The following is a 24,185-nucleotide window of genomic DNA, read 5'->3' on the forward strand; positions in this document are numbered from 1 at the left end:
GTCATCTAGAGTCAAAAACTAGGTCACTAGGTCAAATCGAAGAAAAACATTGTGTATGCAATAGAGGTTGTATTTTTCAATTGATCTTCATGAAATTTGTTCAGGGTGATTGCCTTGATGAAATCTAGGTCGAGTGTGAATATGGTTTATCTGAGATCAAAAACTAGGTCACTAGGTCAAATTAAAGAAAAACCTTGTGTATGCGATACAGGCTGTATTTTTCAATTGATCTTCATTAAATTTGGTCAGAATGATTGCCTTGATAAAATCTAGGTCGAGTTTGAATATGGGTCATCTAGGGTGAAAAACTAGGTCACTAGGTCAAAGTAAAGAAAAATCTTGTGTATGCAATAGAGACTGTATTTTTCAATTGATTTTTATGAAATTTGGTCAGGATGATTGCCTTATTGAATCTAGGTCGACTTTGAATATGGGTCATTTGGGGTCAGAAACTAGGTCATTTGGTCAAATCAAAGAAAAACCTTGTGTATGTGATAGAGGCTGTATTTTTCAATTGATCTTCATGAATTTTGGTCAGAATGATTGCCTTGATAAAATCTAGGTCAAATTTGAACATGGGTCATCTAGGGTCAAAAACTAGGTCACTAGGTCATATCTAAGAAAATGCTTGTTTAATCCCAAGAGGCCAATTTTTTGGTCCAGTCTTAATGAAAATTGGTCAGAATATTTGTCTCCATGAAATCACTAGGTCAGACATGTTTTACACTGTTATGGTGTGTTTCTTAGGTGAGCGACCTAGGGCCATCTTGGCCCACTTGTTGATTATTCATTTTTGTTACTCTTAAATTTCCTTTTCACACCAGACATTTTTCTTTTTCTTTCACTAATTTTGTCATCTCCACCATCAAGTTGCTCTCCATAATAACTGCATCGATAGTAATAATAATCACAGTCTAACCCCTACCGTAATAGAAGTCAAATAGTATTACTTCTCAAGCGGTGTTGAAAAATTGAAGCGATAATGTTTAAAAATGTATGCAATATGCGCGTTTTTTGTGTAAGAAATGGCGATGTAAATTAGATATTACGATAGGTCGCACGTGCTCTTGGAATGGAAAATTACCGGCATGACGTTTTGATATCTTTACGATTCGCGGGTAAATTCCAGTCAATCAAAGTAGCAACTGAACCATCTCAAAGTTTGTTGATGTTTTTCGAGATGTAATTTCTGAATTTCATTAAAGCTACGACATAAAAACCACTCGCCCGATCTGTCGAGTATACAACGAGGTCCACTCGCCCTATCCAGACTTTAATTCGCCAATGTGAGCGGGCGAGTGGAATTTTACACCCCTGAAACCATATGATGGAAGTTGATGAAACTTGGCCTGAATGTTCCTTGGGTGGTCCCCTTCAAAAGTTGTTCAAAGAATTTAATTCCACACAGAACTCTGGTTGCCATGGCAACCGAAAGGATAAACTTAAAAAATCTTCTTGTCCAAAACCACAAGGTGTAGAGCCTCGATATTTGGCATGTGACATCATCTGATGGTCCTCTATGAAGACTGTTCAAATTATGCCCCTGGGGTGAAAAGAGGCTCCGCCCTGGGGGTCCCAAGTTTTACATGGATTTATGTAGGAAAAAACTTGATTCAGTAGTTATCTTGAATAATCTTTACCATGACCTTCTCACCTGGTTTTTTTTTTTTTTTTTTTAAGTTTTAGCAAAGAAATTTGTTCAAGCAAACAATTAAACTTAGGGGAGCGATATAGGGCCATCATGGCCCTTGTTTATAATTGACCGTAGGGAAAAACCAAGACCACTTTTCTGTGGTACAACATAGAATATTACTTTCAAATTTTAGGTGTATTTTAAGGTATCTCTACCTGGTAAGGAGTTTTTTTTGTGGACTTAGGAAATCAAAAGAATTACATTAATTACTAAACAACCTCAAAATAAAAATTCCATTTGCAAATACAGGACGCTAGTGTAAAGAAATTTGCTGTGACGGGCATATATTGTGACATTCTGGCACTCATGTTTTTATTATGTGAACAAGGAAAATGAATCTTTGCGAGTTAAAAGTAACTGATTAGAATATTTTTTAAGCATATACAAACTTGTGAACCAATTAGTTACACTAAAAAAGATAATAGGTTAAGGGTAGATTTCTCAGAAGCACAGAGCACAACAAACACAGCCTCAGAGCCACGCATTTGCAAAGTAGGCCCACAACAAAAAGAAGCTGTAAAGGAAAAATATTATAGACTGGTTAAAACAATGATGAAATCATTCAAAGAAAGAACCTAAAGTCATCTGTTTTAAATATATATGCATATTATTTATAAAATCTTTGTGAAACCTTTGGTTACTTTAACACTTGCTGTTTTATGCTATGTAATGACCAATACACAAAGATACATGCATGTGTTTAATTTCACTGGTCATTTATGTAAACAAACTTACTTGAGGAATTTATAGAAACCTCAATATATTAACTTTGAACTGAATTACCTCACATAATAAAGTTTCACTAATTATGTCGCCCACTACATAATGGTGTGGGAGATATATTGATTTACTGCTGTCCGTGTGTGTGTCCGTGTGTCACAAATCTTGTCCGCGCTCTAAGTTGAACAGTTCTCATCCGATCTTCACCAAACTTTAACAGTTAATGTTTTTACTAATAAGTCCTCGGCCAAGTTGGATAACGAGCAAATTCGCCTCAGGCACTTCAGAATTATGGCCCTTGAATTACAGAAAATTGGCCTTTTTACTCTTGTCCGCGCTCTAAGTTGAACAGTTCTCATCTGATCTTCACCAAACTTGAACAAAATGTGTTTGCCAATAAGTCCTCGGCCAAGTTCGATAACTAGCCAAATCGTTCCAGGCACTTCAGAATTATGGCCCTTGAATTACTGAAAATCACTCTGTACACACTTGTGCGCACTCTAAGTCGAACATTTCTCATCAGATCTTCACCAAAATATTAATAAAATTTCCTCGGCCAAGTTCAATAACTAGTCAAATCGGCCCAGGCACTTCAGAATTATGGCCCTTGAATTACCAAAAATTACTCTGTACACAGATGCCAGTGATACATGTATAATGGTGCATGGTTGTCTCAGATACAGAACTATTCAGATGATTAGACAGTTGTTGGAGACATGCGCTTTTCTCAAAAGCAGCTCTAGTTTCTACACAATTTGTCCACATCAGACTTCCAGTTACACATTTTGAAAATTCCTCTTTGTAAGATCAGTTGATTTAATTGGCTGAACTTGATCACATGGTATTCCCAATCTGATGCTAATTGTTTTCTGATGTGTTTAAAATCCCTCAGAAAATGAGTTATTTACGAGAGTTAAAACAACCAGAAATTGTTCTAAGTGCTACATTTCCACAGTGTCCATGAACATTCCATGAACATTTTGAAAGATGTCAAGGGTGATTTCCAGAAACGTCCGTGGAAAATATTTGCAATCACTCTGGACATGTTATATAACAGGTGACTTTTCTGTACTATTTTGGATTTGTCCGCTGTTTTTCCAGTTACTCTGGACTATATACAGCCGGGTAAGATCCGAAAAAATTTGTGTGATAAAAAGGTCATTTTAATGCCATTTGGTCAAGGTCACAGTTACTAAAAATAGATTTTTTTTCTAAAGATAGCTTTTTCCTCTAAGTGATCATCAAAAAGGTGATTTCCGCTTTATAATTTTAGTTTGGACTTACTTACTGCCACGAAACTTTGTGTACAGCAAACTTATCTGAAAATTACCTTTAAATGGTATTTCGGGTCACTGTTACTAAAAACAGAAAAATGGCTTCCACTGACAATATCTTTAGTTTGGGTACACTTCCTGTCAGTGTACTTGGTGTGTAGGTAGCTTTTATCAAACACACAGGGTTGGGAATGTATTTGAGGTCACTTGGATCAGGGTCAAGGTCAGTGTAGCTGAAAATAGAAAAATAAGGTCATATTTGAAATAGAAAATAGATTTTTGTGCTGTGGAATGGAAGGGTGTTGGTTCAAATCTCACCGAGATCCAAACATTTTTATGCCCCCAAAGGGAGGCATATTAGTTTTCAACTGTCCGTCCGTTCGTTCGTGTATGTGTATCTTCGGGTTTAACGTCTTTTTCAACAATTTTTCAGTCATATAAACGACGGTGTCTACTTGTAGCAGTGAGCACAATGCCCAACTTTATAGTGCTGCCTCACTGGAATATCACACCGTAGACACGTGGCATGATACCCCACCCAGTCACATTATACTGACACCGGGCTGACCAGTCCTAGCACTATCCTCTTAATGCTGAGCGCCAAGCTCGTTCGTTCGTTAGTTTGTTCGTCACAACGTTGACTTTTTGCATGAAGGCACTTTACCACTGCACCCAGGACCTTCAAACTTCACGTGCTGATAGTACTTATTGAATATACCACCCCTACTGACTTTGGGGTCAAAGGTCAAGGTCACAGGGGCCAAGGTTAACTTTTTGCATAAAGGCCTTTTACTTGCGAACCACTGCACCCAGGACCTTCAAACTTCACATGCTGATAGTACTTATTGAGTACACCACCCGTACTGACGTTAGGGTCACCAGGTCAAAGGTCAAGGTCACAGGGGCCAACGTTAACTTTTTGCATGAAGGCACTTTACTCGCGAACCACTGCACCCAGGACCTTCAAACTTCACATGCTGATAGTACTTATTGAATACACCATCCCTACTGACTTTGGGGTCACCAGGTCAAAGGTCAAGGTCACAGGGGCCAACGTTAACTTTTTGCATGAAGGCACTTTACTCACAAACCACTGCACCCAGGACCTTCAAGCTTCACATGCTGATAGTACTTATTGAGTACACCACTCCTACTGACTTTGGGGTCACAGGGGCCAACATTAACTTTTTGCATGAAGGCACTTTACTCGCAAACCACTTCACCTAGGACCTTCAAACTTTATTTGCTGATAGTACTTTATGAGTACACCAACCCTACTGACTTTGGGGTCACCAGGTCAAAGGTCAAGGTCACAGGGGCCAACGTTAACTTTTTTGCATGAAGGCACTTTATATGCGAACCACTTCACCCAGGACCTTCAAACTTCACATGCTGATAGTACTTATTGAGTACACCACCCCTACTGACTTTGGGGTCACCAGGTCAAAGGTCAAGGTGCTGCGGGGGCATTTGTCACCATTAGTGACAGCTCTTGTTTTTAGCTCACCTGTCACAAAGTGACAAGGTGAGCTTTTGTGATCGCGCAGCGTCCGTGCGTGCGTCCGTGCGTAAACTTTTGCTTGTGACCACTCTAGAGGTCACATTTTTCATGGGGTCTTTATGAAAATTGGTCAGAATGCTTATCTTGATGATATCTAGGTCAAGTTCGAAACTGGGTCACATGCGGTCCAAAACTAGGTCAGTATTTCTAAAAATAGAAAAACCTTGTGACCTCTCTAGAGGCCATATTTTTCACAAGATCTTCATGAAAATTGGTCAGAATGTTCACCTTGATGATATCTAGGTCAAGTTTGAAACTGGGTCACGTGGGTTCAAAAACTAGGTCAGTAGGTCTAAAAATAGAAAAACCTTGTGACCTCTCTAGAGGCCATATTTTTCATGAGATCTTCATGAATATTGGTCAGAATGTTCACCTTGATGATATCTAGGTCAAATTCGAAACTGGGTCACATGGGGTCAAAAACTAGGTCAGTAGGTCTAAAAATAGAAAAACCTTGTGACCTCTCTAGAGGCCATATTTCTCAATGGATCTTCATGAAAGTTGGTCAGAATGTTCACCTTGATGATATCTAGGTCAAATTCGAAACTGGGTCACGTAGGGTTAAAAACTAGGTCAGTAGTTCTAAAAATAGAAAAACCTTGTGACCTCTCTAGAGGCCATATTTTTCATGAGATCTTCATGAATATTGGTCAGAATGTTCACCTTGATGATATCTAGGTCAAGTTCGAAACTGGGTCACGTGGGGTCAAAAACTAGGTCAGTAGGTCTAAAAATAGAAAAACCTTGTGACCTCTCTAGAGGCCATATTTCTCAATGGATCTTCATGAAAATTGGTCAGAATGTTTACCTTGATGATATCTAGGTCAAGTTCGAAACTGGGTCACGTGCGGTCAAAAACTAGGTCAGTAGGTCTAAAAATAGAAAAACCTTGTGACATCTCTAGAGGCCATATTTCTCAATGGAACTTCATGAAAATTGGTCAGAATGTTTACCTTGATGATATCTAGGTCATATTCGAAACTGGGTCAAGTGCGGTCAAAAACTAGGTCAGTAGGTCTAAAAATAGAAAAACCTTGTGACCTCTCTAGAGGCCATATTTTTCATGAGATCTTCATGAATATTGGTCAGAATGTTTGCCTTGATGATATCTAGGTCAAGTTCGAAACTGGGTCACGTGGGATCAAAAACTAGGTCAGTAGGTCGAAAAATAGAAAAACCTTGTGTGATCTCTCTAGAGGCCATATTTTTCATGAGATCTTCATGACAATTGGTGAGAATGTTCACCTTGATGATATCTAGGTCATGTTTAAAAGTGGGTCACGTGCCTTCAAAAACTAGGTCATTAGGTCAAATAATAGAAAAACCTTGTGACCTCTCTAGAGGCCATATTTTTCAATGGATCTTCATGAAAATTGGTCAGAATTTTTTATCTTGATGATATCTAGGTCACATGTGCTCAAAAACTAGGTCACTGTGTCAAATAATAGAAATAACGATGTCATACTCAGTTCAACACTGGGTCATGTGGGGATAGGTGAGCGATTCAGGACCATCATGGTCCTCTTGTTTTCTTTTTTTTTTTTTTTTCTTTTTTTTTTTGGTGACAAAAAGGTTATTTTAATGCCATTTGGTAACTAAAGATAGAAAAGTATGGTCATATTATAATAAAGAAAAAATAAAAGATTTTTTTTCAGTTTGATCGTCAAAAAGCTGGTTTTGAGTTTATAACTTAAAATTAAAGAACTGCCTTTGGATTGTATTTTGGGTCACTGTTACTAAAAACAGAAAAGTTGTTTATGCTAGGAACCTGTTGGCGTGATGCAATAGAAAGCCTGGTTTTGGTGGAATTTCTATGCTTCTTGTTTTAGTTGTTCCTGAGAAACTTTCTAGTTAAAATTTTTGCATGCAAGTACATACAGCTATCATTTAAAGGCATATAGCTTTGAAACTTATTTATTCTTTTTCTAGGTCAATTACCAACCTCACTGGGTCAAGTTCCATAACTCTAACATGTATTTTGAGCAAATTATGCCCCCTTTTGGACTTAGAAAATTCTGGTTAAAGTTTTACATTCTAGTTACTATCTCGAAAACTAATGCAGATATTGAATTGAAACTTCACATGTGTCTTTGGGGTTATAAAACTAGTTGATAGCACCAAGTCCCATAACTCTGACCTTCATTTTGGCCAAATTATGCCCCCTTTTGGACTAAGAAAATTCTGGTTAAAGTTTTGCGTGCAAGTACATACAGCTATTACTAAAAGGCATATAGATTTGAAACTTATTTTTTCTTTTTCTAGATCAATTACCTACCTCACTGGGTCAAGTCCCATAACTCTGATATGTATTTTGGGCAAATTATGCCCCCTTTTGGACTTAGAAAATTCTGGTTAAAGTTTTGCATGCAAGTACATACAGCTATTACTAAAAGGCATATAGATTTGAAACTTATTTTTTCTTTTTCTAGATCAAATACCTACCTCACTAGGTCAAGTCCCATAACTCTGACATGTATTTTGGGCAAATTATGCCCCCTTCTGGACAGAAAATCCTGGTTAAAGTTTAACATGCAAGTAACTATCTCCAAAACTACTACAGATATTAAATTGAAACTTCACATATGTCTTCGGGGTTATAAAACTAGTTGATAGCACCAAGTCCCATAACTCTGACATGTATTTTGGGCAAATTATGCCCCCTTTTGGACTTAGAAAATCCTGGTTAAAGTTTTGTGTGCAAGTACATACAGCTATTACCAAAAGGCATATAGCTTTGAAACTTATTTTTTCTTTTTCTAGGTCAATTACCAACCTCACTGGGTCAAGTTCCATAACTCTTAACATGTATTTTGAGCAAATTATGCCCCCTTTTGGACTTAAAAAATTCTGGTTGAAGTTTTACATGCAAGTTACTATCCCCAAAACTAATGCAGATATTGAATTGAAACTTAACATGTTTCTTCGGGGTTGTAAAACTAGTTGATAGCAACAAGCCCATAACTCTGATATGTATTTTGGTCAAATTATGTCCCCTTTCGAACTTAAAACTCTGTTGATATTTAACATTTTGGGTAATAATTTCCTGCGTCTGTGACAATATTTCGAATAGTCGAGCTTTGCTGTCTTACGGACAGCTCTTGTTTTGTTTATGTTCATTTATAGCTCACCTGAGCACAAAGTGCTCAAGGTAAGCTCAGTTGTGACCAGTCATTGTCCGTCGTCTGTCTTTGTGTGTTGTCCGTCAACATTTGCCATGTCAACACTCTAGAGGCCACAGTTTTGACCCAGTCTTTATGAAAATTGGTCAGAATGTTTTTCTTGATGATCTCTAGGTCAAGTTTGAAACTGACTGGGTCATGTGGGGTCAAAAACTAGGTCAGTAGGCCAGATCAAAGGAAAATCTTGTTAGCACTCTAGAGTTCACATTTATGACCCTTTCTTCATGAAACTTGGTCAGTATGTTTATCTTGATGATCTTAAAGCCAAGTTCGAAACTGGGTCATGTGGGGTCAAAAACTAGGTCACTAGGACAGATCAAAGGAAAATTTGTTAACACTCTAGAGACCACATTTTAAATATTAAGTTTGAAACTCATGAGAATTGGTCAGAATGTTCACCTTGATGACCTCTAGGTCAAGTGGGTCATGTTGGATTAAAAACTAGGTCACCAGGTGAAATCAAAGGAAAATCTTGTTAACACTCTAGAGGCCACATTTATGACCCTATCTACATGAAACTTGGTCAGTATGCAGGCTTTCAAGTAGTCCTACTTTTTCTTACTTTTCTTACTTTTTAGAAAATCTACAATTCCTACTTTTTTTGCCCCCCCCCCCCCCCCATGAGTGGTGGGGGCATATATATTTGGTCTTGTCCGTCCGTCTGTACCAAGTTCAGGACGCGCCTAGCTCAAAAAATATTTGATATAAATTGATGAAACCTTGCATGAGTCTTAATCATGATATGAACTGTGCACCTCCTATTTTTCGTCTAGCTCCGCCACCTATTTTCAGAGTTATGGCCCCTGAAATAGTCAGAAATGCACATTTTCACCTTGTGACACGCCTAGCTGAAAAAGTATTTGATATAAATTGATTAAACCTAGCATGAGTCTTTATCATGATATGAACTTGCGCACCTTCTATTATTTTTTATCTTGATCTGCCCCCTATTTCCAGAGTTGTGGCCTGGAATAGTCCTGAAATAGTCAAAAATGCACATTTTCACCTTGTGACGTGCCTAGCTCAAAAAGTATTTCATATAAATTGATTAAACCTTGCATGAGTCTTTATCATGATAAGAACTTGCACACCTCATATTTTGTGTCTGCCTTCGCCCCCTATTTCCAGCGTTATTGCCCCTGAAATAGTCAAAATGCACATTTTCACCGTGTGACGCGCCTAGCTCAAAAAGTGTTTGATATAAATTGATGAAAACTTGCACGAGTCTTTATCATGATATAAACTTGCCAGCTCCTATTTTTTGGCTGGCTTCACCCCCTATTTTTAGCTCACCTGAGCATGAAGTGCTCTAGGTGAGCTTTTGTGATCGCCCTATGTCCGTCGTCCGTCCTCAACAATTTGACTGTTAACACTCTAGAGGTCACAATTTTGGCCTAATCTTAATGAAACTTGGTCAGAGTGTTACCCTCAATAAAATCTTGGGCAAGTTCGATATTGGGTCATCTGGGGTCAAAAACTAGGTCACCAGGTCAGATCAGAGGAAAAGCTGGTTAACACTGTAGGGGTCACAATTTAGGCCCAATCTGAATGAAACTTGGTCAGAATGTTACCCTCAATAAAATCTTGGACATGTTTGATATTGGGTCATCTGGGGTCAAAAACTAGGTCACAGGTCAAATCAGAGGAAAAGCTTGTTAACACTCTAGAGATCACAATTTTGGCCCAATCTGAATGAAACTTGGTCAGAATGTTACCCTCAATAAAATCTTGGACGATTTAGATATTTGGTCATCTGGGGTCAAAAACTAGGTCACCAGGTTAAATCAAAGGAAAAGCTTGTTAACACTCTAGAGGTCACAATTTTGGCCCAATCTGAATGAAACTTGGTCAGAATGTTACCTTCAATGAAATCTTGGAGGAGTTCGATATTGGGTTATCTGGGGTCAAAAACTAGATCACCAGGTCAAATCAAAAGAAAAGCTTTTTAACACTGTAGAGGCTACATTTATGACTGTATCTTCATGAAACTTGGTCAGAATGTTAATCTTGATGATCTCAAGGTCCAGTTTGAATCTGGGTCATGTATAATAAAAATCTAGGTCACCACGTCAAATCAAAGGAAAAGCTAGTTAATACTCTAGAAGCCACATTTTTGATCATATCTTAATGAAACTTAGTCAGAATATTAATCTTGATGATCTATAGGTCAAGTTCATATCTGGGTCCGGTGCTTTCAAAAACTAGATCACTAGGACAGTTCGAAGGAAAAGCTTGTACTAACACTCTAGAGGCCACATTTATGACTGTATCTTCTTGAAACTTAGTCAGAATGTTAATCTTGATGATCTTTAGATCAGGTTTGAATCTGGGTCATGTGGGTTTAAAAACTAGGACACCGGGTCAAATCAAAGGGAAAGCTAGTTAACACTTCAGAGGCTGCATTTATGACCATATCTTAATGAAACTTGGTCAGAATGTTAATCTTGATGATCTTTAGGTCAATAGGTCAGGTGAGCGATACAGGGCCTTCATGGCCCTCTTGTTAATGTTATGGCCCCTGAAATGGTCAAAACTGCACATTTTCACCTAATAATTTGCCTAGCTCAAAAAGTATTTGATGTAAATTCATGAAACTTTGCACGAGTCTTTATCATGATGTGACTTTGCACACTTGGCATTCTTCTTGAGAATCTTAGCGCTTATGGGCGTTGAAATAGCCAAAATAATGGATTTGGTCTTGTCCGTGCATCCGTGCGTCTGTGCGAACACACGATTGGTACCTTAGGTGGTAGGAGGTGTGGCCTTGGACAATAGAAATCCTTTGTATTCATTCCGTAACCACTTAATATGACGTTTAGTTTTGAATAAAAAGTTTGCGTTAATCTTGTCTCATGTAAAACCCAAACGATAGAATTTGACAAAACACTAACATGATCATGAAAACTTTATTTTCTGTTGATTGAAGGAATAAAATTATGGGGTCACCGAATTCATTTTCGCGTAATAATACGTTACGCTACCCCTACCCCCCAAATCACAAGAAAGCACAATTGAGTATTTTTTCATGTATCTCCTCCTTTTAGGATAAACTCTACTATTTTATTATGTCTCCCCCAGGAGACATATTGTTTTTGCCCTGTCCGTCCGTCCGTACGTCACACTTCATTTCCAAGTAATAACTGGAGAACCATTTGACCTAGAACCTTCAGACTTTATAGGATTGTAGGGCTGCTGGAGTAGACGACCCCTATTGTTTTTGGGGTCACTCCGTCAAAGGTCATGGTCACAGGGGCCTGAACATTGAAAACCATTTCCGATCAATAACTAGAGAACCACTTGAACCGGAATGTTGAAACTTCATAGGATGATTGGTCATGAAGAGTAGATGACCCCTATTGATTTTGGGGTCACTCCGTCAAAGGTCAAGGTCACAGGGGCCTGAACATTGAAAACCATTTCCGATCAATAACTAGAGAACCACTTGAACCGGAATGTTGAAACTTCATAGGATGATTGGTCATGAAGAGTAGATGACCCCTATTGATTTTGGGGTCACTCCGTCAAAGGTCAAGGTCACAGGGGCCTGAACATTGAAAACCATTTCCGATCAATAACTGGAGAACCACTTGACCCAGAATGTTGAAACTTCATAGGATGATTGATCATAAAGAGTAGATGACCCCTATTGATTTTTGGGTCACTCCATCGAAGGTCAAGGTCACAGGGGCCTGAACATGGAAAACCATTTCCGATCAATAACTGGAGAACCACTTCACCCAGAATGTTGAAACTTCATAGGATGATTGTACATACAAAGTAGATGACCCCTATCAATTTTGGGGTCACTCCCTTAAAGGTCAAGGTCACAGGGGCCTGAACATTGAAAACCATTTCCGGTCAGTAACTTGAGAACCACTTGACCCAGAATGTTAAACTTAATAGGATGATTGGTCATGCAGAGTAGATGACCCCTAACGATTTTGGGGTCACTCTGTGAAAGGTCAAGGCCACAGGGGCCTGAACATTGAAAACCATTTCCAGTCAGTAACTTGAGAACCACTTGACCCAGAATGATGAAACTTAATAGGATGATTGGTCATGCAGAGTAGATGACCCCTAACCACTTTGGGGTCACTCTGTTAAAGGTCAAGGCCACAGGGGCCTGAACATGGAAAACCATTTCCAATCAATAACTTGAGAACCTCTCGACCCAGAATGTTGAAACTTCATAGGATGATTGTTCATACAGAGTAAATGACCCCTATTGTTTTTGGGGTCACTCCGTTAAAGGTCAAGGTCACAGGGGCCTGAACATTGATAACCAGTTCCGATCAATAACTAGAGAACCAATTGACCCAGAGTGTTGAAACTTCATAGGATGATTGAACATGCAGAGTAGATGACCCCTATTGATTTTGGAGTCAGTCAATTAAAGGTCAAGGTCACAGTGGCCTGTTCATGTAAAATCATTTTTTGGAAATAACTTGAGAACCACTTGACCTACAATGTTGAAACTTAATAGGATGATTGGACATGCAGAGTAGATGACCCCTATTTATTTTGAGGTCACTTGATCAAAGGTCAAGGTCACAGGAGCCTGAACAGTGACTTGAGAACCACTAGGCCAAGAGTGTTGAAATTTAGCGGGATGACTGGACATGCCAAGTAGATGATCCCTATTGCAGCCAACCATCAGTGTCTCTTTGACTTTCGCTCCTGACCCCTATTGACTTCTTGCCTATAGGACTTTGCATTTGGGGAGACATGCGCTTTTTTACAAAAGCATTTTCTAGTTTTTCCTAGTAAAATTAAATCAAAATAGCCTTTAAAACTCTGTTACATTAGCGAAATATTTTTCTGTGTAGAACTCTGATTTTAATGTTTATATATATTTGATATATGAGAATGCGACAAAATCAACACCCCATTACCCTTTGCGCTGAATTACATTGCTCTACTCCTACCCCAGATATAAAATGCGTAATTAAATGGATTTTCTGATTCTCGTGATCAAGACAAACTCATCTTTAACCTATTTAAGTAGAATTTAATCAAAAGAGGCCTTTACAACTAATTATGATTTCATTCAACGTTACAAGTGAAATGATTTATCTCGCAAGTTAATGATAATGCATGAAAAGTAATGTATCGATGCACATTAAATTGTTAACATTTACAAAAACAAGTTTAAAAAAAACACGACAGAATAAAGTGAAAATCCTTTATTTGAATTATCTCAACCTTTTAATGTTAACAAGTACCAGTATAGAATTCCATCACATGCCGCTATTTCCGTGACGTATTATCTTTGCGTAAAAAATTGTTACATAAAGAATTTTATGCATCTAATAGAACTGAGGCAAACAAATATAGGCCTACATTATTAATGTATGTCATAAACATCTTATTAGTTAATATAGGTGTATTCTTAATGAAGCAGATTCGAACAACAACCAGTCTTCAGAAAATAATACAAGGGTAAACAGAATCTGGCCAACCTCGGCACAGTACGAAAAAAATAAAACGTAGGTGAAAATGAGAAATATTCATTTAAATATAACACATAACTCGGAAAAAAGTGCTAAAACAACTTTTTAAAATTTAGAAAGCCTGTATGTGATTATAACATCATGTTCGAGTAAACATTATTCTACCTAACTTTATTCCAAATTTTACGTTTTGGAAATATTTCGATTATTTGGAGAGTAGTCGGACACACCGATTTCGAATAAAGTAAATCCTCCTCATAACCGTGGGAAAACAGCATATTTGTTGTAAGGAGGCTGTTGTTCTGAAAAGATTAATTTATTTAGCAACTTGGCTAGATAGAAACAACATCCTTTGCAAAGAAGTTTTAGCTCTCCGGAGATGTGTGTACAGATGTTATCCTTGTATTCATAGACACATAATAGAAACATATTCCATACATAATACTGTTTCCTAATATTAGAAACATAAGAAATACGAGTAAAGAAAACATTCCATGACATAAAAATAGAAAGAATATTTTTTAGCTCTGTTTTTCTACGTTACTGCGGGCAGTTAACCTAACCAGTGTTAGTGGATTCTGTATTCCCAACAAATAACTTCTATCTTCACCATATAAATCAGAGGTGGAGGACGAATGATTTCGGACACGTGCCTTCTATCAAATCCTCATGCCCTACCAGGGGACCTAACACGCAATCCATAGATCTGCGCTCCTACTGAGCTAAGCGGATGGGGTAAAAGAAAGAAACCAGCGGTTGTGACTGACACCCGCTGTAACTCAACGAAACCTGTCCTATATCATGAATACTGAACTTGTAGAAGTTATGATTTATTTCCAATAGCGTCTGTGGTATAAAATTTCACAATAATGAAAAATTAACTCTGACCCGTAAAAACCAAATTCCACCATCAAATTATGCGAACATATGCGTGGAGTGGGTGACATGACAACTTATCTTCTGGTCAGACGTTACTAGGGTGGTGAAGTAAGAAACAAATTGTAAAAATGTAAGACCTTGGAATGTGCGTGCATGCGTGTTTGCGTACTTAGGGAGGGTTAGGGATAATATTAAGAAAAACAAGATACAAACAACCTTTACTCCCTTGGAGGGGCGGTTGAGTCAAGGGTCATACGTCTGAAATCACAACCTTTAGAATATTTGAATCTGTTGTATAATATTGATCAATGATATTGTACAATAATAATGCTTTCTGTTTGTGTTTCAAGTGTAAAAAATGCCAACAATAAACACAATTGCATATGCAAATATTCTTCATGTTAGCAGTGTTTTAGAACGGAAAACGTGTTTATTAGTACTTTGAATAAGAAATATTTGAATAAAAAAAGCTTTATCATATAGAAAGTGTATTTAAAGCGACTTTCAAAATTAACATAATCAGTATTTTAAGCAAAATTGTCGTATTGGCGTATGTAATACATTCTGCATTCAAACCATTTCTCAATGAAGTCGCCAATTTTACAGTTATAAGGACCTCTTTTGAAAGGAAAACTCTCTTTCTCACGTTCCATGATTCGTTTCACGCCTGTAGTGAATAACTGATGAATGAGAATGTAAAATACTAAGGTTTGAAAACAGATATATCGGGAAAGACAGTCAAACTAAGCTATGTTGTTATTTGGGGGTAGGGGTAGCGTAACGTAATTTTACGCGAAAATGAATTTGGTGACCCCACATTTTTTTCCCTTCAATCGACAGAAAATGAAGTATTTATGATAATGTTAGTTTTTTGTCAAAGTCTATCGTTTGGGTTTTACATGAGACAGGATTAACGCAAACTTTTTATTCAAAACTAAACATCATATTTGTCGCTCTGACATCACTTTAACGTAAATATCGGCTTCAACGTTAAAATGATCTCCACAATTTATACACCATTTCAAAGACATTTTTAAATGAAAATATGATGAGAAACAAGCAAATCGATACTTGTTGACTGAACAGAACAATTTAAGAAAACAGTCTGACTGACGTGAAATTATGGTTCATCAAAAATGGACGTCAATGGTCGTGTTTGAAGGTTTGTAGAGAAAAAAGTTACAGAAATATCAAAAAAGTAAAATACGCATCCTATGAGGAATATGCTGAATTTTATATTAAACAAAATTTTGAAACGGAACCGAAGAACTTCAAATTAGGCGCGTTCCACCTTAAGTGGTCATTCTGTTGTTTTCAAACAATGGAATGACCACCTAATACATGGATCATATGGGAGTTCGTCCGTCCGTCCGAAGTTCGTGACGCGCTTAGCTTGAAAAGTATTTGATATAAATTGATGAAACCTTGCATGAGTCTTTATCATGGTATGAACTTGCGCACCTCTTATTTTTCGTCTGGCTCCGCCCCCTATTTTCAGAGTTATGGCCCCTGAAATAGTCAAAAATGCACATTTTTACCTTGTGACACGCCTAGCTCAAAAAGTATTTGATATAGATTCATGAAACCTTGCATGAGTCTTAATCATGATATGAACTTGCGCACCTCCTATCTATCATCTGGGTCCGCCCCCTTTTTCCAGAGTTATGGCCCCTGAAATAGTCAAAAATGCACATTTTCACCTTGTAACATGCCTAGCTGAAAAAGTATTTAATATAGATTCTTGAAACCTTGCATGAGTCTTAATCATGATATGAACTTGCACACCTCCTATTTTTCATCTGGCTCCGCCCCCTATTTTTCCATCATCATAATGGTGGGCTATTCAAATCACTCTGCGTCCGTGGTCCGTCCGTCCGTCATTCTGTCCGTCTGTCCGTTAACAATTTCTCGTTATCGCATCTCCTCAGAAACTACCAGGAGGATTTTGACCAAACTTTGTCAGAATGATGTATTGGTACCCAAGTTGTGTCCCCCTGAAAATCAGACTGGTTCAACAATTTTTTAGTAAGTTATAGCCCTTTGTTTATTTCTATAATTTACATAGATTTATATAGGGAAAAACTTTGAAAATCTTCTTGTTACAAAACCACAGAGCCTAGGGCTTTGATATTTGGTATGAAGCATCATTTAGTGGTCTTCTACTAAGATTGTTCAAATTATCCCCTTAGGATCAAATATGGCCCTGCCCCGGGGGTCACATGGTTTACATAGACTTATATAGGGAAAAACTTTTAAAATCTTCTTGTCCAAACCACAAAGCCTAGGGCTTTGGCATTTGTAATGTAGCATCATCTAGTGGTTCTCTACCAAGTTTGTTCAAATTATCCCCCTAGGGTCAAATATGGCCCCGCCCTGGGGGTCACATGGTTCATATAGACTTATATAGGGAAAAGCTTTTAAAATCTTCTTGTCAATAACCTACAATATTCAAATTTGGACCACATGTATGGTTTTGAGTGGCAAGATGAACCTTGACATGAGTTGACCTTGATTTGACCTAGTGACCTACTTTCACATTTCTGTAGCTACAGCCTTCAAATTTGGACCACATGCATAGTTTTGTGCACTGAAAAAAACTTTGACCTTGACATTGACCTAGTGACCTACTTTCACATTTTTGAAGGTACAGGCTTCAAATTTGGACCACATGCATAGTTTCGTGTTCCGAAATGAAATTTGACCTTGATTTTGACCTAGTGACCTACTTTCACATTTCTCAAGCTACAGCCTTCAAATTTGGACCACATGCATAGTTTTGTGTACCGAAACAAACTTTAACCTTTACATTGACCTAGTGACCTACTTTCACATTTTTGAAGGTACAGGCTTCAAATTTGGACCACATTCATAGTTCTGTGTTCCGAAATAAAATTTGACCTTGATTTTGACCTAGTGACCTACTTTCACATTTCTCAAGCTACCGCCTTCAAATTTGGACCACATGCATAGTTTTGTGTACCGAAATGAACTTTGACCTTAAGATTGACCTAGTGACCTACTTTCACATTTCTGTAGCTACAGGCTTCAAATTTAGACCACATGCATAGGATTGTGTACCTAAACAAACTTTGACCTTGACATTGACCTAGTGACCTACTTTCACATTTTTGAAGGTACAGGCTTTAAATTTGGACCACATGCATAGATTTTTGTTCCGAAGTGTAATATGACCTTGATTTTGACCTAGTGACCTACTTTCACATTTCTCAAGCTACAGCCTTCAAATTTGGACCACTTGCATAGTTTTGTGTTCCGAAATAAACTTTGACCTTAAGATTGACCTAGTGACCTACTTCCAAATTTCTCAAACTACAGCCTTCAAACTTGATGCACATGCATAGTTTTGTGTACAAAGAACTTTGTCCTTGAAATTGATCTAGTGACCTACTTTCACATTTCTCAAGCTACAGCTTTCGAATTTGGACCACATGCACAGTGTTGTGTACTGAAATGAAATTTGACCTTGAGCTAGTCAATAAGTCTTGAAATTTGGAACACTCAAAAATGGCACATTGGTGGACGCCAAGATCACTCTGTGATCTCTTGTTCTTTTAGTGTGCATGAAACTTTGTCAGAATTTTTGTCTCCAAGAAATCTTGGATGAGTTTTTAGCTCACCTGTCACAAAGTGACAAGGTGAGCTATTGTGACCGTTTGATGTCCGTGGTGCGTAGTCATCGTCAGTCGTCCGTCGTCAACAATTTCTAAAAAAATCTTCTTCTTGAAAACCACTGGCCAGAATTACACCAAACTTCACAGAAATGATCCTTGGGTGGCCCCCTTTCAAAATTATTCAAAGAATTGAATTCCATGCAGAACTCTGGTTGCCATGGCAGCCGAAAGGAAAAACTCAAAAAATCTTCTTGTCCAAAACCACAGGGCTTAGGGCTTTGATATCTGGTGTGTAGCATCATCTAGTGGTCCTCTACCAAAATTTTTCAAATTATCCCCCTAGGGTCAAATATGGCCCTGCCCCGGGGGTCACATGGTTTATATAGACTTATATAGAGAAAACTTTGAAAATCTTCTTGTACAAAACCACAGGGCCTAGGGCTTTGATATTTTGTATGTAGCATCATCTAGTGGTCCTCTACCAAGATTATTCAAATTATCCCCCTAGGGTCAAATATGGCCCCGCCCCGGGGGTCCCAAGTTTACATAGACTTAAATAGGAAAAAAAAAATTTAAAATCTTCCTGTCTGAAACCACAACACTTAGACCTTTGATATTTGGTTTGTAGCATTGTCTAATGGTCCTCAACCAAAATTGTTCAAATTGTACCCCTTGGGTGAAAAGAGGCCCTGCCCTGGGGTTCCCAAGTTTTATATAGACTTATATAGGAAAAAGCTTTAAAAATCTTCTTGTCTGAAACCATACGACCTAGGCTTTTGATATTTGGTATGATGCATTGTCTAGTAGTCCTCTACCAAAATTGTTCAAATTATGCCCCTGATGTTAAAAGAGGCCCTGCCCTGGGGTCACTTAGTTATTATGCGAGTTATATAGGAAAAATACTTAAAAAATCATCTGATCCTATTTCCATGACTGTTTAATTATAATTACCTGATGACCCCAAGTAATATGATGTCACTTGACTGTGACCTTGACCTACTGACCTACTTTCTTGTTTTTTAAGATACAGCCTTGAAATTTTGATGACATACACAGTTTTGCACACAATTCGTAAAACTGAATTTCATTGACCATGAATGTGACCTACTGACTTTCTTAATATTTTATCATCATTTTGATATTTGAAACATGTAGCTCATATTACTCAGGTGAGCGATCCAGGGTCATCATGACTCAGGTGAGCAATCCAGGGTCATCATGACCCTCTTGTTATTTGAGTCACTAGTGATCAAAAACTAGGTCAGTTCAAAGAAAATGCTTTATGAAACTTGGTCAGAATATTTGTCTTGATAATCTCTAGATCAGGTTTTTATGCCCCTGTCCGTTCGTTCGTTCGTCACAACATGAACTTTTTGCATGAAGGCACTTTACCCGCGAACCACTGCACCCAGGACCTTCAAACTTTACATGCTGATAGTACTTATTGAGTACACGACCCCTACTGGCTTTGGGGTCACCAGGTCAAAGGTCAAGGTCACAGGGGCCAATGTCAACTTTTTGCATGAAGGCACTTTACTCGCGAACTACTGCACCCAGGACCTTCAAACTTCACATGCTGATAGTACGTATTGAGTACACGACCCCTACTGACTTTGGGGTCACCAGGTCAAAGGTCAAGGTCACAGGGATCAATGTTAACTTTTTGCATGAAGGCACTTTACTCGCGAACCACTGCACCCAGGACCTTCAAACTTCACATGCTAATAGTACTTATTGAGTACACGACCCCTATTGACTTTGGGGTCAAAGGTCAAGGCGCTTAGTGACAGCTCTTGTTTTAAACTGGGTCATTTGTGATCAAAAACTAGGTTACCTGGTCATATCAAAGCAAAAGCTTGTTTACTGTATCTATGACACCTTTAAGTTAAGTATAAATATGATATTCTGTTTATAAACATGGTATGTATATATATATATTTATTTATTTATTTATTTATACAGGTGAATGATGCGGAGATGGAGAGACTGGAAAGTGAGAAGGTCCACTTGAAGACAACACAGAAATTCAATGAAGCTGAGGAACATGTTCTCAAATTGCAGAAAGAACTCAAACGATCTATCAATAAATCTAAGTAAGCATGTATCAAGTATAGCATGTTTAAAGGTCCATTACTAAGGGAAAGTGAGTTGGCAATTTTTTTCATAGCCAGTGCATAGACTTCTGCAGGACACTAAATAATGAAGATTGGCAGGTCAAAATTTACAGAAGATCTTTGGAACTCAAAGAAATGTATGTGTATTATGTTGAAATTTCAATGAATCGATAGAATGACCCCCAGGTCTTTTTAACTTTCTTCATAGTTCATAGAAAAATAATTGTACATATACTGCGATTTATTTCGAATTTCTACATACCAACTTTCATTTTCCAATAAAATAAAATAGTTTCTGTGCTTTTTAAAAGAAATTAAAATGTTCACTTTCCTTAGTACTGGACCTTTAATATGGCCTGAAAAGTATGAATTTATGTTTTGACTAAGAAACCTTATTTTTAAAAAACAAATTCTTTTTATGCTGTATGGTTTGTGTAGAAATACCAAAGTTGGTTATAAATTCAATGAAATGACCATTTTTTATGAAAGGAAGTTTGCTTTGTCAAGAGTATGTGTATATTTTACCATTACTGTGAAGGTAGAAGGTAGTTGTAGGTAATAATAACTAATTATATGTGCTTAGATCATGGCATGTTTATCCTGCATTTTGCCTGAAATTCTTTTAATATGTGTTGTTTTTCTTAAGGTCTTTTAATTGGCAAGGATTTTGCCAGGCATCATATCAAAATATTAATGCAAGTTGTTGATATCCTTATAGACTTAAAACTGTTGTCAAAATTTAATTACACAGGTTATATATGGCTTTTTTGTGTCAAATCAAAGTTAAATCCAGCAATAACACAGAGTTATTAATTATACAAAATAAGATATAACCCCTATTGTTTTATATGTTCAAAATCTTATATATAATTATGTTTCTGTTGGTTAACAATGTCATAGGTTAAATGTTTGACTACAGCTACTGGAATATGAGAAATAGTAGACTATTCTTGTATTGCATGTGCAAGTTTTACTGTCAAATTCACCAAAGCTTGTTTTAATTGATTAAAGAATTTTTAAAGCATTTGGCATGTCTGAAGCATGATGTTACTTTCATTTTATTTCTAAGTAATTTATTTGAGCATAATCTCCACATTTTTCGTATTTAGTGATTTAAGTTTTATTTTTACATAATATTATGTTTATACAGAACTTTTTAAATCAGAATATTAGTTATAAAAATATTTTGACAGATGAAATAATGCTATGATTAGATCCTCATTCAAACATTTACAAAAATTATTTTAGAAAAAAAGGAGAAATTTTGTTTATAAATTATAAGGACACAGATGATATTATGATAAAAATGTATAGCTAATATAAAATGTGTTAATCTTTCCCCCAGATTGTCGATCCAGTGTAGTTTTCTCAGACTTTCAGACATTGTTAACCAATATGAAATTGAACTCTTGTAAGTTGTTGGTAAAATTATTGTTGTCCTCTTCTTTATTTTTAATACTTTTTTCCCCTGTTAAAGATAAATGTACTTTTCCATTTTCAAAGGTCAGCGGAATATTTATAGTTAATTTGTAATTTTATATAATAAAACAAAAACAGGTGTATTTCAGTTTTACTGACTATGTTAACTATCCAGGTTCTGGCTATCCCGTTTTGCTTAAAACGGAATGTGTTTGCATTGTACACCAGATTTCCTGACAATGTTTTTCAAAGAGTATGATTTTTTAATATTGCAGGCCATACTTTGAAATGAAAGCCAAATTCAACCAAATGATGGAGGTGAGCATGTTTTGACCATTTTAACATATTTAGCTCACCTGTTATCAGGGTGAGCTGTTGTGATCGCTCACCGTCCGCCGTCTGTCCACACTTTCCTTTAAACAACATCTCCTCCTAAACCACCTGGCCAATTTTGATGAAACTTCACAGGGATGTTCCTTGGATGGTTTTCTTTAAAAATTGCTCAAAGAATTGAATTCCATACAGAACTCTGGTTGCCATGGCAACCAAAAGGAAAAACTCTTCTTGTCTGAAACCACAGGTCATAGGGCTTTGATATTTGGTATGTAACATCATCTTAGGTGGTCCTGTACAAAGATTGTTCAAATTATCCCCCCTAGGGTCAAATATGGCCCCGCCCTGGGGGTCACATGGTTTATATAGACTTATATAGGGCAAAACTTTGAAAATCTTCTTGTCTGAAACCAAAGGGTCTAGGGCTTTGATATTTGTTATGTAGCATTGTCTAGTGGTCCTTTACCAAGTTTGTTCACATTATCCCCCTGGGAAAAACTTTGAAAATCTTCTTGTCCAAAACCACAAGGCTTAGGGCTTTGATATTTGGTGTGTAGCATTGTCTAGTGGTCCTTTACCAAGTTTATACATATTATTCCCCTAGGGTCAAATATGGCCCCGCCCCGGGGGTCACATGGTCTATATTGACCTATATAGGGAAAAACTTTGAAAATCTTCTTGTCCAAAACCACAAGACCTAGGGCTTTGATATTTGGTATGTAGCATCATCTAATGGTCCTCTGCCATATTTGTTCAAATTATCCCCCTAGGGTCAAATATGGCTTCGCCCTGGGGTCACATGTTTTATATAGACTTTCATAGGGAAAAACTTGGAAAATCTTCTTGTCCAAAACCACAGGGCCTAGGGCTTTGATATTTGGTATGTAGCATCATCTAATGGTCCTCTACAAAGATTGTTCAAATTATTCCCTGTGGGTCAAATATGGCCCCACCCTGGGGGGGGGGGGGGCACATGATTTGAATAGACTTGTACAGGGAAAACTCTTTGAAAACATTATTGTCTTAAACCATAAGGCCCAGAGCTTAGATATTTAGTATGTGTTATGCTCTAGTGGTTCTCTACCAAGATTGTTCAAATCATGACCCTAGGGTCAGTATAGGCTATGCCCGGGTGGTCCCTTGTTTTACATAGACTTATTGGTTTTTGAAGCAGTGGCAAAGAAATTTGGACCACAAGCATGATGTTTGATACAGATTTCAATGTTCATCTTGAATTGTCTTAATCATAACCTACTGACCTACTTTCTTGTTTTTTAAGGTACAGCATAGAAATTTGGACCGCGTTCATAACTGTTGATACTGATTTCAATACTCATCTTTAATATTCCTAACCCTGACCAACTTTCTTGTTTTTGAAGCTACAGCAAAGAAATTTGGACCACCAGCTTAATTTTTAAATAGATTTCAGTAGTTGTCTTGAATAATCTTTACCATGACCTACTCACTAGTTTTTGTTAGTGAAGCTTAAGCAAAGAAATTTATTTAAGCAAGCAACTAAACTGTGGTGAGTGATATAGGGCCATCATCGCCCTCTTGTTTATAAGTATCCATCATTGAATTGATAATGAATAATAAATGCATTTATGATATGTAGGAGATATTTCATTTCTAAATTCTTTTTGTAATCAGTACAGTGTGTGCTTTGTAACCTAACTGAATAAAAAAAAATGCCTTTATGGTCAATTTAAGAGAAAGAGAAAGGTTTTAGTGATAGAGTGATTTCAAATAGAACCATTTTTAGCTCAACTGAACTTTGTTCAGGGTGAGCAATTAGTATAGGTGGATGGTCTATCATCCTGTATTAATATTTTAACTTAAAACATCTTCTCCTCTGTAACTACTGGTCAGATTTACACCAATCTTTGTCAGTAGCATCCTGACATGGACCTCTATCTTTATCAAGTTTGTTC

General features: G+C 37.2%; 1 protein-coding gene across 3 annotated transcripts in view; it reads left to right on the plus strand.

Annotated features, from left to right (window-relative positions):
- The window catches only part of LOC123559584 (SH3 domain-binding protein 5-like), a 218,352-nt gene that overhangs the window by 187,744 nt on the left and 6,423 nt on the right, over positions 1-24,185 (plus strand). For 2 of the 3 annotated variants that reach the window (XM_053552560.1, XM_053552561.1), the window contains 3 exons: positions 20,351-20,481; positions 21,848-21,913; positions 22,197-22,239. In XM_053552560.1, the coding sequence (XP_053408535.1) occupies positions 20,351-20,481; positions 21,848-21,913; positions 22,197-22,239 (240 nt within the window). The remainder of the gene's footprint in view (positions 1-20,350; positions 20,482-21,847; positions 21,914-22,196; positions 22,240-24,185) is intronic. The other variant, XM_053552562.1, reaches the window with a different exon arrangement.

The sequence above is a fragment of the Mercenaria mercenaria genome, chromosome 10 (genome assembly GCF_021730395.1).
Source record: "Mercenaria mercenaria strain notata chromosome 10, MADL_Memer_1, whole genome shotgun sequence".
Classification (NCBI taxonomy): Eukaryota; Metazoa; Mollusca; class Bivalvia; order Venerida; family Veneridae; genus Mercenaria; species Mercenaria mercenaria.